The sequence below is a fragment of the Oncorhynchus gorbuscha genome, linkage group LG10, assembly GCF_021184085.1.
Source record: "Oncorhynchus gorbuscha isolate QuinsamMale2020 ecotype Even-year linkage group LG10, OgorEven_v1.0, whole genome shotgun sequence".
Classification (NCBI taxonomy): Eukaryota; Metazoa; Chordata; class Actinopteri; order Salmoniformes; family Salmonidae; genus Oncorhynchus; species Oncorhynchus gorbuscha.
In genome coordinates, this window is record NC_060182.1 from 89,799,283 (window position 1) to 89,819,168 (window position 19,886).

General features: G+C 45.2%; 1 protein-coding gene across 1 annotated transcript; it reads left to right on the plus strand.

The window, feature by feature from the left end:
- Positions 1 to 742: 742 nt before the first annotated feature.
- On the plus strand, positions 743 to 17,888 carry cenpf (centromere protein F). The gene is given in 23 exon segments (XM_046367442.1): positions 743 to 864; positions 1,627 to 1,837; positions 1,956 to 2,152; positions 2,293 to 2,408; positions 2,780 to 2,871; positions 4,012 to 4,294; positions 4,519 to 4,721; positions 4,841 to 4,966; positions 5,136 to 5,264; positions 5,374 to 5,496; positions 5,751 to 5,886; positions 6,133 to 9,173; positions 9,175 to 9,450; positions 9,620 to 9,779; positions 9,866 to 10,327; positions 10,631 to 10,747; positions 10,924 to 12,103; positions 12,106 to 12,388; positions 12,626 to 12,784; positions 12,941 to 13,097; positions 15,944 to 16,627; positions 16,738 to 16,868; positions 17,130 to 17,888. Coding segments are annotated over 22 exon segments (8,433 nt in total). The 5' UTR covers positions 743 to 864; positions 1,627 to 1,675; the 3' UTR covers positions 17,346 to 17,888.
- The last annotated feature ends 1,998 nt before the right edge of the window (positions 17,889 to 19,886 follow it).

The window sequence follows — 19,886 nt, forward strand, 5'->3', positions numbered from 1 at the left end:
GTTTGTGTGTGTGATGCGGTATGAATAGAGAAAACAATGCATTAAAAATACCTAAAACTATAGTTTTTGTGCAATTCATATCAATAGGCTACATTAGGTTTTTCTTTCATTCTTTTTTATCTGATGTTAGTGCGTCACCTATGCCTAAACTTTAGGGCCTAACTACATTAGCCAAATACATGCCAATTGCAAATGCTTTTTGGAATTTGGGCAAAACAATTTAGTCGATCCACTGAGGCAAAAAAGACAATGGGAAAGGGGGATGTTTATTATCTATTTCAGTTGGTTTGGCAATGTAAACATGTTTCCCATGTCAATAAAGCCATTTGAATTTAATTTGATATTAAAGCCACGTTCACCTGCTATTCGGAACTAGGAAACTCTGAAATGTTCTACTTGTTAACTGGTTGTAGTTATTATACACGTGCCGGTTCGAGTTTCTTAGTTCCGAGTGAATACGGCATTAGCTATAATGAAACAACTGGATGCAAATTCCTATCAATTAAAACAATGCAAACCATAGTAGTTGTAATGTGCATAAACTGAGTTTAGGAGACGTTACAACAATTTACCAGATGAGAATGAGTAACTACAAACCAATACAATACAGGAGTTTGAAGACTGATCCCTCCCTCCGACCAACCCTTCAGTGCCTTGGTTAGTCACGTGACAAATAAACTACCGCAATATTCTGGGGGCGGGGACTTTGTTCAAATTCAAGCGTCCAATCAATGGTGAGTTTCTGACAAAGTCACTATAATCATCCAATCAAACGCCACATCGGAGATTACTGGAGATTTTGAATTCTCAGCAGCACTTTGTCTTTCGGAGCGAAATCTCAAGAACAAGAATCACCGCTTTTAGGTGAGTTCAGATTTCTACCTACAACTTTTTTTTTTTGCAACAGGTTGGTAAAAGCAGATAGTTAAATAGGACCCAATATTTGTTTTGAACAGTTTTGGTAGTTGCAAAAACTACTCTCTGTTCGTCCGCTGTGACTTTTACGTTGTTTACATTCGATATGAAAAGCGGTCTAGCTAGCGCTAAATTAGGCTAACGGTAGTTTGATTAGCAAGCGTTAGCTATCTAAGCTAAAGTGCATAAACGCAGAGAAATAATATATTTGATAAAAGGCAGTAGAATTATGCCTCATTTATAACCATAAGACATATGATTCAAAACGAGTAAGTAGCAGAGAGTTTGAGATTTATTTTAGTTTTTGATAGTTCATGATTCTCCACTAATGAAAGTATGCGATACATTTTGATAAAAATTATTGAAAAACTTGCTCTCATTCGTCCCAGGACCGAATGGAATAAACTTGCTAATAGTTAGTTATACATGTGTGTGTAAACTGTGACGACCAAACACTATTTACTGAGTCAAACCTGTCAGATAATCTTTGTCACTAGTAACCCTATAAATGTGACTAATTTTATATGCACTTTTACATTTGGATATTGTATTTGTATTTTTTTACATCAATAAAATCAAATATCTGAATTGTGAAATTCAATATAAAACATGAATCTGGTGTACTATTTAGTGCAATTTCACTAGCACTGCCTCCATTCAAATATGCTTAGCTAGCTAACGTTAGTTTTGGTGGTACTTCTCCCCTCCCAGGATATGCCGGTTGAGGCTTGACGTAGCTAGCTACAGATATTGAAGCAGTATGAGCTGGGTAGTGGAGGAGTGGAAAGATGGTCTTTCAGGTAAAGCCCTGCAGAAGATACAAGAGATTGAGGCACAGCTGGACAAGCTGAAGAAGGAGAGGAATCAGAAACAATTCCAGCTCGACTCACTGGAGGCTGCGCTACAAAAACAGAAACAAAAGGTTGGTGACTTAAGTTATGGTGTTGAATTCCAAAACATTAACAATACTTTATCCTAGGGGAATTTCTGTTTTTACATTCGGTTTGTGTGTTAGACATTCAAAGTTGTGTGTTCTCCAGGTTGACAGTGAGAAGAGCGAGGCGTCTGCCATTAAGAGGGAGAACCAGGCCTTAGTAGAGTCATGTGACGCCGTGGAGAAGGCCCGTCAGAAGGCGACCCACGACCTGGGGGTCAAAGTGCAACAGGTCAGCAACCTGGAGGGTCAGCTCAGCACCAGCAAGAAGACCATAGAACGACTAGAGCAGGAACTCAAGAAGTGAGTCGCTTGCTCAGTACTACTGTACACTAGGGCTGTACGAGAAATCCGTTGGCTTTGTGCACATACTGGAGATGCTTAGCTAGCCTAGGAATAGGATGGTTACAACATGGTAATAATAACACTGTATTCCTCTACAGATATAAGAATGAAAAGGACCGTTCTCAGCCCTCCCATTCCTCTGATCTACAGTCCTACAGCACTCCTCAGAAGACCTTTGCCACTCCTGCTGCTACTCCCAGCTACAGACAGCATGGTAGAGTACCACAATATGGCCCACTTATATTCTGTGCAATTGGCTCATTCACCCCCTCCTCTCCCCTGTAACTAATTCCCAGATCGTTGCTGTAAATGAGAATGTGTTCTCAGTCAACTTACCTGGTAAAAATGTGTCACAGAAAGTAAACCAAATTCTGATTTGGCTGCTGTAAAAACTGCTTTATAAATACATTTGATTTCAATTCCAAATACTACTAATCAAAAACAATTGGAGGGAATTTCAGTGTACTTCCCGAATGGACTGGAATTTAAAGGAAATTGACCCGGACCCTGGTAGCCGCCTCCATAACTATCATCTGTCTATTTTAAGTGCATGGTTGTGGTGTGAACAGTTTCTCTCCCTCCCAGACTCCAGGCTGGAGGACCTTCAGGAGAGATACAACCAGGAGGTGGAAGAGAGGAAGAGACTGGAATCCGAACTGAAAATCAAACAGGTCAAAGTGAGTTGAAATGCTCAGTAGCACAACCACACAGTCAGATGCAGTGCAGGGACTACATTTGTAGTGGTTTTGTTAGCATGATAATCCACTATGACACTCTGGAACTGAAAGGTCCCTGTTTCAAATACCAGAGTCTTTTCATGTGCCTTTGAGCAAGGTACTGAACCCTAATTTCATCCATGGGCGCTGTACTACTATGGCTGACCCTGTAAAACAACACATTACACTGCACCTATCGTGCTACTATGGCCGACCTTGTAAAACAACACATTTCACTGCACCTATCATACTACTATGGCTGACCCTGTAAAACAACACATTTCACTGCACCTATCTAGTGTATGTGACAATAAAACATCTATACCTGTTGAAACTAGTCATACAAATCAAAGCGTTGTTGTTGCTTTGAAGTAGCATAACACATGGTATATACAGATGCGGTCAAAAGTATCGGCACCCTTGCATAATTCACTATTTCTCCTGAAATGGTTTTAAATGGCAGTCACTGTTGGTGTTTACAGGTGTAATTGTTTGATTTGCAACTGCACAGGACCCAGAAGAACAAATCTAAACTGACACTGTTATTTTTCACTTAAGTTTATAGTTCACTTTTTAAAGTTATAGTTAGTTTGGTTGGAGGCTGATTCTCATTTGTGTAATTTAATTCACCTGTAGTGCAGGTGCCTATAGGTAAAAATAGCAATTAAACATGTTTTTTTTTTTTTATAAAATTGCAGGGGTGCCAATAAATTTGACCACGTCTGGATGGTGTAATACCAGCCCCTCCAGGATTGTACTGTGCTTTTCTGTTATTTGTGGGCAAAATTGTTTGATTTTGATATTGCAGTTCTTTAACTTTGCATGGCAATTTACTATGATTTTTATCCAATTGTCCCAAAACTACGCTGACTCATTTTATGTGGTTAAAGTGCGGCAATAAGTTAAAATTGCGATCCCTCCTTTTGTAATGCTGTGAGCAGACCGTTTTATGCTGTGATATTGCAGTGATTTGTCCAATTTGCAAACCCTCTTAATATGCAGGGAATTGTTGATTTTGCACACAGAAGAGTTGCAATTGCAAAATCCTGGAGGGACTTTAATACGATGCACACTGATGCATGCTTCTGTCTCGTCTTCTAGCTGTTGAACCAGTCGTCCGTCAGTCATAAGGACATTGCCACCCGGCAACAAGCAGGCTCCTCCATATTCCCATGGCAACAGCAAGACAAGAGCTGTCAGTCCCAGGGCACCATTGAAACGCCCCTGGCTAGGCGGGCAGGGGGCGGGACATCCGCTGGCGGCTTCATGTGGAACACTGAGGATACACCAATCAAATCCACCCAGCGAATCAGCACATCTGTATCCCAGTTTGATTCTGATGGCTCCTCCCAGCAGATGGAACAGCTGAGGATGCTGAATCAAGGTTAGGCCACGCCCTGTTATACTAATGCTATCTCTTAGGCCACGCCCTGTTATACTAATAGTATCCTTTACTAATACTATCCTTTACTAATACTATCCTTTACAGACCCTGTCAGTAGGCACATTTGTGTGAGAACGCGTTGTAACGGAAAATAATAAATGTTCTGACTTGGGAAATTCCGGTGGTTTTTCAATGTTTGGTCCTGTTTTTTAATGTCCTGTCAGAGCTGAGGGGTAAAGTGTCTGAGCTGGAGCAGCATCTGCAGTCACAGGAGAAGGACGCGAGGATGCAGAGCGGCAGGCTCCAGGAGCTCCAGGGCCAGCTGGACCAGGCTAGGAGAGACCTGACCGACAGAGACAAGACCCTGGGCAAGAGCAGAGATGAACTAAGCAAGGCTACCACTCAGCACGAACAAGCTATCGCCAAGGTAGGGGATATATGGCGTATTCAAAAACTACAATAATTTGCTAATGCATTCCTGTTGGGTTTCTGAGGACTGTTTTGAACATAAGAAAATGTATGAATCATTACTGTGCCTCCTCCCAGTGTGTGTCAATGGAGCAGAAATTGAAACAGGTCTCTGAGGAGATGTCCTGCCAGAGGCACAACGCTGAGAGCTGCAGACGAGCTCTGGAACAGAAGGTCAAAGACCAGGAGAAGGAGAGCCAGAAGGTTTGCTCGCTTTGTCCTCTGTTCTTTCAGACTCTGTAGTTGAAATTAATACTGGGAATCCACCTGTGGCAACTTCAATCTCTGTTACCCATGTATTGTTTTTTTTGTGTGGAACAGCTGTTGCTGAAGGGAGGTGTATAAATGTATATTTTCTTGTGTGTGTGTGTAGGAGCTGTCCCACCTTCAGAGCAGCCACCACTCCCTAGAGCAGCAGTTTAACCAGACCAAGACCAAGCTGAACCAGGAGATACAGCAAGCCAAGAAAGACCACAACATCCTGCAGGCTGAGATGGACAAGGTAATGTAATACATTGTGATTATGGGCTGGAGTTATTCATTTCTACATGTCACTGACAACCACTCAAAGTTCACTTCCTGTTACCAAGTATGTCACTGCCCTCTGCCAGGTGTCATGCCAGAGGAGCCAGCTGGAGAGAGACCAGGAGGAGCAGAAACAGAAGCTGCTGAGGTCAGAACAGAGCCAACAGGCCAGCCAAAACAAGGAGCAGGACCTCAGGAAGAAATTTGAGGTGGGCCATGATTCATGGAATTTCTCTTTTAAACCTGTTATGTATTCTTCTGTAATGTGTTCATTTGTGGAAAAATGTGCTGGACTAAATTGTTATTATTTTTAAACACAATGAAACCACACACACCAAAAAACTACTGTTTTAATATACGCACACAATGTTTCACCCCTAGTCTTGGTGGTCTTTAAGGACATTGGATGTCCTCCATCTTGGAACCAGAAGTAATCTGATTGTTGTGTGTTTAACTTGTCCAGGAGCTGCAGAGAGAGAAGAACACTGTGAGCGCCCAGCTGGACCAGGGTAGCAAGAGGCTCTCTCAGCTGGAGGAGGAGAGGAAGAGTGCCGAGCAGAACCTCAAACGCACCCAGAGCATGCTGGATGACTTCAGAGGTAGGTTGTTTGTTTTGTTTAACCTTTATTTGTCCAGGTACTCATTGATATAAAATCTCTTGTTTAAGTGAGACTTTGTGCGTGGTTTCCAAACCTATCTATTATGATCTAGCAATGTAAAAGTAATGTTTTAAATCCTGTTTGATGGGGAATGAGCTCATTTTCATTCCATGCCTTGTCATGTCATATCTCTGGTTTTGGCTTCCCCGCATTACATGTGGTTTCTGTGTGTCTGTTGTTCAACAGCCAAAAATGAAGCCCAGTCCGAAGAGCTGAAAGGACTTGTCACTAAACTGGAAAGCCAGACCAGATCGTCAGCCCAAGATCTAGAGAACCTAAAGAAAACGCTCACAGACGCAGAGACCAAGAATGACAAGACTCAGAGTGAGCTGAATACCCAAAAACAGGAAGTGGAACAGATCACAAACAAACACAGCGCTCTGGAGAAGGAGATCCAGGAACTGAAGACAACCCTGACCACCACTCAGGGCGAGTTTGTGCAGCTGAAGAAAGAGAACGAGACACTTCAGGGATGGAAAACTGAGAAGGAGACGCTCGTTAACGAGACTGAGGCTGTGCAGCAAGGCTTAGTCGACAAAATCACTGAGCTGGAGAAGAGTCTGGGCTCGTTGAATGACGATAAAATAGGTCTACAGGAGCAGCTGAAAACTCTGGAGGCTGAGAAGGCTCGTCTATCAGGGCAGATCGACTCCCTGAAAGGAGAACTCCTCAACAAGTGTACCGACCTGGAGGAGAAGGGCCGCATGTACGAAGAGCTCCAGAAACAGCTGGAGGAGTCTGACCAGAAACACTTAAAAAACCTGGAAAACGTTGGGTTGCAGATGACCCAGCTTGAGGGACAAGTGAAGGATCTGGGGTCCAGGCTGCAGGTGGAGACTGGCAGGGCGGAGCGGGCCGAAATGTTTCACACTGAGCTCCAGGAGCAGTATCAGGCGGCCTGCGACCTGGCCCGGTCCAAAGATGCTCTGGTGGAGTTAGGCCAGAGCGATGTAGCCCAGCTCAGGGAGAGTCTGGCTCAGACCATAGCCCTACAGGAGGAACAACTGGCCAGATTTACCCAGGAGAAGACCTCCCTCCTGAAGGAGTGTGAGGAAAGCGTAGCATCGAAGGCAGACGAGGTTGAGCACGCCAAACTGAGTCTGGTTAAGATTCAGCAGGAGCTGCTGTTCCTCCAGGACCAGGTGTCTTCACTGGAGTCCAACCTGAAGATCCAGAAAAGTTTGGCTCTTAAACTGCAGGCCAAGTATGACAACATTGTCAATACTAAAGAGGATCTTGTGGAGAAGCTTTCTGAGGCAGAAAAGAGGGGGGAAAGTCTTCAGGGTGAAGTCAATAGCCTCTCAGAGCAGGCGAAGACTGTTGGCTCTCTACAGGAGCACTGTGATACTCTGACGGCTGCTGCACAGGAGTCCATAAGCGCTCTGCAGAACATGACCGAGACCCTGACCCAGACTGAATCAGAGCTGCACATACTGAGAGACGTGGTTGAAAAACTAGAGGCTCAGGTGAACGAAGCTGAGACCAAGGCCTCAGATCTTGAGAGGGAAAAGGCAGAGATGGCAGAGAAAGTAGAGAAAATCCAGAGGGAAGCTGAAGAGGTTTCTGTGAAGTATCAAAGCCTTCAGGACTCCCAGGAAGAGGAGAGGAATGGTTTGCTGAAGCAGATCTCTACATTGAAGGACCTACTCACTGAGAGTAATGCTGCTTCCGCCCAGCTGTCTTCTGACCTGAATAACTCCCTGGAAGCTCTGCAGAAGACTCACTCGGCTGCCGTGGAGCTCAACTCCAACCTGGAGAGCAGCCTAGTGGAGAAAACAAACCTAATCTCTTCTCAGGAGATGCAAGTCAAAGAGCTCTCAGAGAGACTCCACAAGGAAGCTGAGATCCATGTCACAGAGCTGGAGACTTACCTCCAGAAACAAAGAGGCCTGAAGGAGCAGCTTGAGATTGTAAAGAGCCAGCTGGAGAGTAAAAGCCAGGAGGGAGCAGAGGCTAAGGAGAAGTGGGAGAGGGCCTCACTAGAACTGTCTAAGCTGAGAGAAGATTTGTCTTCTGCCAGAAACAGTGTCGATGAGAAAGGCCGTAAGATCAAGAGTCTGAAAGAGAGGTTGAACCAGGCTGAGTCTGAACAAGACAAAGCTACCGACGCCCTGAAAGAGAAGGTCATCAGCATGAACAAGATCAAGGTCCAGCTGGAGATGCTTCAGATGGATCTGGAGGACAACGAGGCCTGCATGAACACCTTTGAAACCCAGATAGAGGAGCTTAAAGGAACTGTGGCCTCTCTGAACGGGAGACTGGAGGAGAGCGTGACGCAAAGGTCCACCTTGGAGACCGAGCTGGGCTCTGTCAAAGAGCAGCTGTCAGAAAAGAGCTGTGAAGTCACCCAGGTGACAGCAACTCTTGAAGACACTCGCCAGCAGATGCAGGCTGCCTTGTCCACAGCAGGTTTAGTGGAATCACTCCAGACCACTGTTGATGGGCTGATGGAGACACTGGAGGAGGAGGTTAGAAAACACGGCCAACTGGAGATGGACATCATTCAGCTCACTGAGGAGAAGGAGCAGCTCACTGTGGAGAAGGAGCAGCACACTGTGGAGAAGGAGCAGCACACTGTGGAGAAGGAGCAGCTCACTGTGGAGAAGGAGCAGCTCACTGTGGAGAAGGAGCAGCTCACTGTGGAGAAGGAGCAGCTCACTGTGGAGAAGGAGCAGCTCACTGTGGAGAAGGAGCAGCTCACTGTGGAGAAGGAGCAGCTCACTGTGGAGAAGGAGCAGCTCACTGTGGAGAAGGAGCAGCTCACTGTGGAGAAGGAGCAGCTCACTGTGGAGAAGGAGCAGCTCACTGTGGAGAAGGAGCAGCTCACTGTGGAGAAGGAGCAGCTGACTGTGGAGAAGGAGCAGCTGACTGTGGAGAAGGAGCAGCTGACTGTGGAGAAGGAGCAGCTGACTGTGGAGAAGGAGCAGCTGACTGTGGAGAAGGAGCAGCTGACTGTGGAGAAGGAGCAGCTCACTGACTGTGGAGAAGGAGCAGCTGACTGTGGAGAAGGAGCAGCTGACTGTGGAGAAGGAGCAGCTGACTGTGGAGAAGGAGCAGCTGACTGTGGAGAAGGAGCAGCTGACTGTGGAGAAGGAGCAGCTGACTGTGGAGAAGGAGCAGCTGACTGTGGAGAAGGAGCAGCTGACTGTGGAGAAGGAGCAGCTGACTGTGGAGAAGGAGCAGCTGACTGTGGAGAAGGAGCAGCTGACTGTGGAGAAGGAGCAACTTGAGGCTGACTTGCAGAGGCACAGTCTGAACGCTGGGGATGAGAGAGACGTGGTCAAACAGGAGAACGAGTGTCTCCAGCGTACTCTACAGAGCCTGACGGAGAACTACGAGGCTGTTCAGTCTGCGTTTGAGAGAGCGACCCGGCAGAGCGAGGACGAAACCAGAGAGCGGATCGGAACGTTTGAGAGGGAACAAACCGAGCTCCAGCAGAGACTGAGCGGACTGCAGGGTGAACTAGCCCTGTTCAGAGAGCACTATGACAGCCTGATGACTCAGGTAAATCCATAAAGTGGGAGAGCTAATTGTGTATGTCATTTTGTGATTTCATTTTTTTGTGTTTATTTTACAAGGCAGGTCAAATTCTTATTTACAACGATGGCCTGTATTGTATAGGTCCTTGGAAGTAAAAATGTGTTTAGTAAATGTATTATTATTATTATGACAGGCAAGCCAGCAGCAGTCTCTCATAGAGCAGCTTCAGACCAAGAGAGACCAGAAGGTCTCTGCAGGAGAGGCGGACGGACCGACTTCCAGACAGACGTCAGGCTCCTTCTTCAACGTCAGCTTCCCCTTAAAAGAAGATACCGTGGAGATGAAACCCACAGGTTTGTTGATGATAATATGATAAGGCATTGAATTTCTAGTTATGTTTTCCATTTACACATCTTAATGTTAATATAATATGCTTCAGGTTCACAAGGATTTATTTCATTGATCTCATCAGCTGAGCAATCAGATGACCTCCACAACTCTGAGGTACCTCAACAGACAGGAAGTGACGGCAACAATGAGCCGGCTGAAAAGTTCAGTGACTGCATGGATAAAGTCCCTGTAGAGCAGCAGAAAGCGCTCAGTAAAAGCCTAGATGATGATGTGACCCTCAGCAGTGAACATCCAGCAGTCTCTGAAGCTTCTCGTGACCAGGACCAGTTGGCCCAGAGCAGGGAGGCGGTCAGAAAGCTAGAGGAGGAGCTACAGACCCTCCACTCCCAGCTTGACCTCGCTACCTCTGAGATGACCTTCAGGAAGGAGCTGTGCTCTGAGCTGGAGGTCAAAGTTGAAGGGTTAGAGGTGAAGGTCCAACAGATGGAGAAAGAGATGTGTGGTGCCGCGGAGAAGATTAGCGCTGCCGTAGTGGAGAGAAGGACGCTAGGTTGGTTTTTAACTAAACACTATCTCTCCTTTGTTGGCCCCTCCATAATATAAACAAACGCCATACTGTTGTACTTGTCTTTCTTGCACTAACACATACCAGCACTCATTTGGCTTATCGCTGCTTTTATGTCCAAGGTTTTATATTCTCAATAACGGTGATATGTGATTGTCTTACCAACCTTGGTTTCATGCAGTAACTGTAAGTTCCTCGGGTTGCTGTTTTCAATCTTTTGTCCTGTGTTTTATGTTTACTCTCAAGGGTGTTTTAATGATGACAATAACATGTATTTATTATTATCAGGTGACCAGATCTCAGAGTTGACAGAGGAGGCAGAATCCCTGAGACTGGCGCTGCAGACCTCTAAATGTCAGCTCTCTGATGTCATGGAGATGCTAGAGACGCTGGAGAGGGCCAAAGGTAAGGACCAGAAACTCAAATTCTGGACCTCTAATTTAATCTTTGTAATATACCTCATTTTAATAGTGTTTGCATCTAATTGGTTTAATTTTTGTGCTTTAGGCTAATGTATAGAAAGTGAAAAGCTTTTTACTTTATATATGAATGAATGAAGATCTGATTCTTCCATCCTGAAGGTGGTTGGAGCGAGAAGTTCTTCCAGGTGGAAAGCGAACTGAAGAGGGTTCGTTCTGAGAAGGCCAATCTGGAGAAACACATCCTCTCCATGGAGGCTGATTTGGAGTGCCTGACCGAGCAGAAAGTCACGCTGGAGAGGGAGATGGAGGCTAGCCGCAAAGCTAAATGTGACCTGGCCCAGCAGCTGGCCACCCTGACCTCAGAGAACGGACAACTCAGACAAGAGATAGTGTCCTGCAGCGAGGATAGGAATGAGCTGGAACAGTCAGTGGCACAGTGGAGGGATAAAGCAGAGAGTCTGGAGAAGACAAACGTGGATACTAGAGAGGTTATTAAGATCTTAGAGGAAGATATCAGAAATGGGAAGAGGGAGTTTGATGTGACTTCTGCTAACCTGGAGAGTCTGCAGATGGAGAGCGGTCAGCTGGTGCTGCAGTGTCAGGCGCTAGAGAAGACCATCACCCTGCAGAGCGGGGAGAAGGACAACCTGATTAACCAACTGAACAGCTTCAAAGATAACCAGAACTCTGTGAGCAAAAACACTGAGTCCATGGCCTCTAAGATCCAGTCTCTGGAAGGGGAGATATCTAGACTAGCCCAGTCTCTGGAGTCTTCTCTGCTAGAGAAAGGAGAGATAGCCTCACGCCTCAACTCAACCCAGGAGGAGGTGGCCCAAATGAGGTCGGGCATCGAGAAGCTCCGGGTCCGCATAGAGTCAGACGAGAGAAAGAAAAAACACATGAGCGAACTGCTGAAGGCTGCCCAGAGGAAAGCAGATGCTCTTCAGGACCAGCTAGACAAACAGGAGAGGGAGAGGGAAGACGCTGACCAAAACCTAGAGGAGGCTGTGCTTCAGGCTGAGACGGCCACGGCCCAACTTGAAGAGTTGGAGGAAGAGAAAAGGGAACTGGCCAGTAAGATTGAGGAGATGACCGCCGAACTGGACAGCCTGAGAAATGAGAAGGGGAGGCTTGAGGAATTGCTCTCTCTGAAGAACGCAGAGATTGAGGAGATGAAGGCAGCAAACCGAGCTGCCACTGAGGAACTGGAGAAAGGGATGAGAGAGGCAGAGGAAAAACAGAGTGCAATGGTGGAAGAGTTACAGGCCCAGCTTGGCTCTGTGAGCTCTGAGCTGCAGAAATGCAGAGAAGGCCTGGAGGGAGAGAAGGAGAGAATGCGGTCTCTAACGGGGAATGGAAGACTGAGGGGGAGAGGCTGAAGAAAGAGGTGGATCGACTGCAGGCTTTGAAGATCGAGCGGGAGAAGGAGAGAGAGATGCTGACTCTGAGACTGCAGGAGGACCTGGAGGCACAGCAGAGAGAGATGGGGGACATCCGCGAGAACAACAACACCCTGCTGCAAGAGATGGAGAAGCTGCAGGCACTACTGTCGGAGCGGGAGCAGAAAGAACAGGCTCGGTCTGCAGAGAGACTAGAACTACAGCAGCAGTCAGAAAGCTACAAGGTCAGTCGTTTTCTATAGTCCTATTGATATCATGTAGAATAACCCCAAATACTAAGAATATAGGCTTTCATTCATCCATACGAGACTGGAATGATCTTGGTACTTTGTACTTTTCAACCACGGTTAACGCGTTGGAAACAGATGTGTTAAACTGTGCCGGTCTTCTGGTTCAGCAATGCAGTGTGTCCGTCACACTATGTATGTCCTCTTTCTAACACACTACTGACTCCTCCCTAGTTATCCCTGGAGGAGGTTACCTCTGAGAAGGAGGTGCTGAGGGGACAGTTGGCTGCAGCGGAGAAGGAGGTCAGAGGTCATCTGTTAGAGCTGAGCAGTCTGAGAACCAGAATGGAGGAGCTCAGCACTACCATCACACAGCAGGACAGCAGCAAACAGGTATACAGCCCTTGTCACATTGTTGCTTTACGGCCTGGAAATTCATTGCATTAAATTAGGAGTGAAAACCACTTGAAAATGTATTACTTTTAAAAAAATCTTTGAGTGATTCTTATGGTAACTAATATTTTTTTTTATCTGTGTCCTGTCTGGAAGGTATCGGAGCTGAGCTCCAGAGTGGCCCATCTGTCTAAGGAGAGGGACTCAGCCCTCAGTAAGATTAACCTGTGGATGAACTCCTGTAAACAGCTGGAGAAGGAGAGGGAGGCTCTTGTGCTGGAGACCCAGAAACTACAGGCCAGCCAGATACCAGGTACCATTATCAACTACATTACCATCAATAATAAATATCATTGATATATGAAAACAGTAGGGGCCCCAGAATTGAACCCTGGGGAACCCCACATGAATACTTACATTATTTGAAACAAGGGGTGGAAAAAGTACCCAATTTGTAAAAGTAAAGATATCTTAGTAGAACATTTCTCAAGTAAAAGTCACCCACTAAAACACTACTTGAGTAAAAGTCTAAAAGTATTTGGTTTTAAATATACTTAAGTATCAAAAGTAAATGTAATTGCTAAAATATACTTAAGCATTGAAAGTAAATGTATGAATCATTTCAAATTCCTTATATTGCAAACCAGACGGCACCATTTTTAAATGTATTTTATTTACGGGTAGCCAGGGGCACACTCAGACATCATTTACAGTGCATTTGGCAGGGATACAAAAATATGGTTTGTGTTGATCCGATGTGAATGTTTAGGGGGAGGCTTTGGATCAGTACTGGTTGTAAGCAAAAGAGTGATACTGTCTGTGTCCAAGGCTCAGCCAATCGTTCACATCAGAATGCAACACGCGACTGAAGAGAGAAGAGACAACCAATTTGCTAGTTACAGCATCAGCTTTGTAAAGACGAAGAGTAGAAAGGCAGTTTGTCAGTAAACAGCAGCGCGTCCCCTGAACCATAACCTAGGGGTAACGGTAGGTGAGAAGCCTGACCAGGGGTGAGAAGGTGAAGAAGCGTACTTCATGAGCTGTAACTGAAAAACAACTGGCATTTGGAAAGTTTGAGGTGGGTGAGGAAGTGTGGTGGAACAAGTATTGAGTAACGTTATCTTGCTAGCTTGATCAAGTTATCCGTTAGCTAGCCAGAGAAATGTTGAGCAACATTAGCCAGCTTAAGTGAACAAATGATTGTGTTTATGGTGTGAAAAATGTGCAGGCTAATAACATCAGACAGCTAACGCCAGCTAGCTAACGTTAATAACCTAACCAATTCGCTATAGTGTTATTAACTGGTCTACGACTCTTTGCGTTACTGGACTCTGGTAATCTGTGTGAAATGATAACTAGTTTACGAGCTAACTAACTAATCTGTAAACTAATGTTTTCCCTCTACAGTATGTGGTTAATTTTCAGAATGAGAGAGTTAGGTGAAAATAAGGCGTTTGTTGTTTAAACAAGTGGATTCAGGGATCAAGTGTAGCTGGGCAACTACAACTTGGAGTCCACCTGTGGCAAATTCAATTGATAGGACATGATTTGGAAAGGCACACACCTGTCTATATAAGGTCCCACAGTTGACAGTGCATGTCAGAGAGGGAAAAAAAACAAGTTATGAGGTCAAAGGAATAGTCCGTAGAGCTCCGAGACAGGATTGTGTTGAGGCACATCTAGGGAAGGGTACCAACAAGAACACAGTGGCCTCCATCATTCTTAAATGGAAGAAGTTTGGAACCACAAAGACTATTCCTAGAGCTGGCCGCCCAGCCAAACTGAGCAGTCTGGGGAGAAGGACCTTGGTCAGGGAGGTGACCAAGAAGCCGATGGTCACTCTGACAAAGCTCCAGAGTTCCTCTGTGGAGATTGTTGTCCTTCTGGAAGGTTATCCCATCTCTGCAGCACTCACTTTAGGTTTGCCACCTAAAGGACTCTGACCATGAGAAACAAGATTCTCTGGTCTGATGAAACCAAGGTTGTTGCCAAGCGTCACATCTGGAGGAAACCTGGCACTATATCCCTATGGTGAAGCATGGTGGTGGCAACATCCTGCTGTGGGGATGGTTTTCAGAGGCAGGGACTGGGAGACTAGTCAGGATCAAGGAAAAGCTGAACGGAGCAAAGTACAGAGATCCTTGATGAAAACCTGCTCCAGAGCACTCAGGTCCTCCAACTGGGGTGAAGGTTCACCTTCCAACAGGACAACAACCCTAAGCACACAGCCAAGACAACAAAGGAGTGGCTTCAGAACAAGTCTCTGAATGTGCTTGAGTGGCTCAGTCAAAGCCTGGACTTGAACCCAATCGAACATCTCTGGAGAGACCTGAAAATAGCTGTGCAGTGACTATCTCCATCCAACCTGAGAGAGCTTGAGAGGATCTGCAGAAAATAACTGGAGAAACTCCTCAAGTACAGGTGTGCCAAGCTTTGTAGCGACATACCCAAGACTCGAGGCTGTAGTCGCTTCAACAAAGTACTGAGGAAAGAGTCTGATTACTTATGTGAATGTGATATTTCAGTTTTTTTTTTTTTTTACATGTTTGCAAAAAATTTAAAATCCTGTTTTTGCTTTGTCATCATGGGGTATTGTGTGTGGTGTGGATTGATGAGGAAAAATATCAATTTCATCCATTTTTAGAATAATGCTATAGCATAACAATGTGGACAAAGTCAAGGGGTCTGAATACTTTCCGAATGCACTGTACAAACTAAGCACTTGTGTTTGAGTCCTCCAGACCAGAGACAATGGGGATGACTCAGGGGTGTTCTCTTGATAAGTGCATGAATTTAACCATTTTCCTGTCCCGCTAGCCTTTCAAAATGCTAGTTGTACTTTTGGGTGTCAGGGAAAATGCATGGAGGTAAAAGTACATTGTTTTCTTTAGGGATATAGTGAAGTAACAGTAATTGGTCAAAAATGTAAATAGTAAAGTACAGATATCCCAAAAAAACTACGTAAGTTAAAAAATACTTTAAAGTACTACTTAAGTACTTTACACAACTGTCTGAAAAGACTTCAGATTGTGGAACATCATATTAGATTTAATTGACAGGAACGATGCACATTAATCATCATTTCTGTAAATGTTGCTAAGAACAGATATAGATTTTGTAAAACCCATTTTTTTATGTAAAACCTCCCTGTCGTTCCAGCTGGTGAAAAGAGCAGTGATGAGGTACAGAAGAGGAGCTCTGAGGAGGTGCAAGCTGAACTTAAAGAGTTGAAGAAAGCTCTAGAGGAGAGGAGTGAGGAGGTGCAGGAGCTCAGCAAGACTCTAGCAGAGAGAAGCAGGGAGTTGGAGGCGCATAAGAGGAGCCGTGAGTCTGAACTGGAGGAGCTTACTGAAGCCTTGGATGAGAGGAGCAGGGAGGTGGAGGAGAGCATGGATAAATACTGCAGCCTGATGGTCCGTGTCCACAAGCTGGAGGAGACCAACGACACGCTGGAAACACGCCTGGAGCGCCTTGTCACGCAGACCACTAGCAGCACTGCTAACAACGCTAGCAACACGGCTAACAATGCTAGCAATAAAACACCCAGGCGAAAGTCAGGCAGGAGGTCAGCCTCCAGGGCACAGGAAGCCTTCATACCGTTGGGTCCCGCAGAGACAGACTCTGAGAACACGGTGCCTGCTGGTCAGGGTCAGGGGTCGTTGGGGAAGAGGGGTTGTGGTGTCCTAGCAGCTAGTGACAATAGCAACACTCCATTTAAAGCCCAGGAGGCCCTGCTGAACACTGCCAAGAGGATCAAAGCAACAGCAACCACGCCCAAACCAGGAAGTAGACAGGAAGAGGAGGAGTTTAGGCCAGAGGGACTTCCTGAGCTGGTGCAGAGAGGTGAGACCTGGGAACATGGATTCCAACAATAACTTTGTTCTTATTGAAGCATAATAAACCTGAGCTACTACTATCGGCCTCATGTTTGATTTGTCTCATGTCTCTCTCAGGGTTTGCTGATATCCCTCTAGGAGAGGCCAGTCCCTTCATCATGAGGAGAACCGCAGTGCAGCGCTGTAGCCCTCGTCTGGCCGCCGCACGACACACTGCCACCACCCCCTCTGTAACCCCCCAACACAAGGTGAGTTACACACATCCCCACCCACAGGGGGGCAGCAGAGTCCTAAAGGTGAGCCACACACTGCAGTTAAATTACAGTGTGTCATTGGCCAGCAGAGAGTGATCTAAGCCATGGGAGAGATGGAGACAGACTTGTCACTAAAAGAAGGTGTGAGATGGTTGTATTCAGTCAGTCAGCTGGATGTGACCCTAACCTGGGGGGGGGTCCATTCATGTCTCTGTCCATAACATGACCATTTAAAACCCTTTCCTCCTCTTGCAGGTGCTGGAGCCCCTGTCCCTTCAGAGCCCTGTCGGCATGGCAACTCTGTCTGACAGCCCTGGTGGGAAAGGTCTGTGTGTTAGTCCCACCTCCAGTGGTGAGGAGAGGCGTGGCCGTCGGTCCCTGAGCACACGGAAGACTCCGGAACAGAGGGAGAAACGCAAAGAGGCCATGATGACAGCATCACGCCAAGAGGAGAACTGCCAAGTGCAGTAACATAGCAACTAACTAACCTGTACAAAGCCAGTAACACCCCAGCCCAAACCAATGTGATGACAGAATACTGGTGTCAGAATGTCTAAACTGCATTACCAATGTAATTTGTCTGTTGTCTGTTGTCTGTGGTACAGGTGAAATGCGATTCTTCAATGTAAGCTGTAGATATGAAATGTTTCTTGTGTTTTTGCTCTGAACCTGTTTTATACTTTCTATTCCTCCTGATTTACTACTACTGTTAACAGTACAATAAACTTTCTTGTTGTTTTAATCTGTTATTAGGGCTGGTTTTCCAGACCCAAATGATTCCTACTGGACTAGAAAGCATGCTTGGTGGAGAATCTCCATGCCATTGGAACTTAATGTGTGTCTGTAGAAACTATCCCATGAAGTTGTATAAGATAAAACTCCCAATACCTAGTTCTGTAGCTTTACGGGTCTTTTCTGTGTCAATAACTGATAATTCCACTTCACTCCAGCTCATTGGTTGTTCATAATGATATAACTGCTGTTTTACTAAACGTTGTGGTCACATTTGCTTGACGTTGTCTCTTTTAACCCATGGTCTCACATCAGTGTACATATGATTTCATTTTGCTTTGTCTTACGTGGCATTTTCTCACTCTTGGTTGTAATTCAGTCAGACGGCGACTAGTCTGTCACACACACACACACCTCGACTCTTCTCACACACACACCTCGACTCTTATCTCACACACACACGCACAGCTCAGGAAATCGATAATCCTGTCTTTTGAAGCCATAGGGAGAGATCTCACTGCACACAATGCCCCTGTATCAAGATCTAACACATTCTGATACACATTGAGATATGATGTATCTGATAGTGTTCAACTCACACGTCGTATCAAACTGCTTCAGCCCACGTTGATGCGTCATGTCAATCACCAATCGTATTCGTTGACACATCCAAACATCTCAAGTATGCATTTGATCCCTTATTGACTAATTGTATGAAATTAATCTTAAAAGTTACGGTGCTCGTTGCTGTTACCATGAAAATACTCCCTCCCAAAAAACTAAATGTTACAGTGGAACCCAGACCTACAGACCAGGGCTTTTGATAAACTTAATACTGGGTCTAAAAAGTGAATGAAATGTCCCCCTGTGGGGGCAGTATTGTACTATTTTTCTATTTAAACAGGGAAGTTTATACCTTCATTTCAAGTCTTGTCAGTCAAATTTCAAGATGTAATTTATAGGCCTGCGGTACTTGCTGCAGCAGACACTACAAAAAAACTATCATTTATAACCCAACAAACAAACGTAATATGGTGATGAATATTGTATTTGTTTACAGTAACAAAAACCACACAAACTTTGTTTCACAAATCAGTGTAACTCCAGCACTCCCAAATAAAGAATGAAAAAAGCAGAGTTTTCATTAGTTTGACTTAAAGGATCTGTGCATGAAGCTGTTTCTTCAGGGATTGAACCGACTCTACCACAGACAGGAATTAAGTTTAGAATGTTTAATCACAGTCCTGGCAGAGACTCTGCCCTTTTTAAATGACTGTTATAACAGGGCCCAGGAGTGGAGATGGACACGTTGAAATACAAAAGTTGAATATAAAAATGATGGTATGTTCAGGTTTTAAGCTTCATCTTCCATTCTAAAGGATAATGTGAGTACCCATATCGTTTGTGTTTTGTAACCTAGACTAGTGCACCTCCCCTCTAACTGTAAAAATGTATAATTTAACGTAGCTAATGTAATCCACAGTGGAAATATATTTCAGTTACCAAATTGTAGAAATGGGATGTTAGTGTGGAGATGAAGGAGCGTCTTTATTTTGATATCAGCTGGAGCGAATGGAATGATGCCAAACCATGTGTTTGATGCATTTGACACAGGTGCCACCAACCTCCTGTGGTGTGTAGTGTATGTTTGGGTATTATACGTGGAAGATACTTGCTTCTGCAGCGATCACCTGAATGGTCCTTTCAGCTGTAATCGAGAAATAATTGTTTGAGAGTATTGTGTGTGTGTGTACGTAGGCTATATCGGCGTGTATGTTGAATGTGTGAGAGACCAATGGGGGGGGGTTGAGTTAAAATGATAATATCTGATGGACAGACCACGTAAATTTAGCATCTGACCAGATTACGCAAGGTTTTAGTTCTGGGTCTAACTGAGATTACACCCAACATGCCATACATCTCAGTTTCTAAGGTCTGTTCAGAGACAGTCAGTTAGAAAAAAGTCCAGTGAAAGGTGCAGTATTCTGATTTACAGCAGAGGACAGGCCTACCTTGTGCTGGGTACAATAAAAAGCTACTCTAAAATGTGCAGTTTTGTCACACAACACAATGCCACATAAGTATTTTTTGAGGGAATGTGCAATTGGCATGCTGACTGCAGGAATGTCCACGAGAGCTGTTGCCAGAGAATTAAATGTAAATTTCTCTACCATAAACCGCCTTCAATGTTGAGAGAGAATTTGGCAGTATGTTAAACCGGCCTCACAACCGCAGACCACGTGTTACCATGCCAGCCCGGGACTTCCACATCCGCCCTCT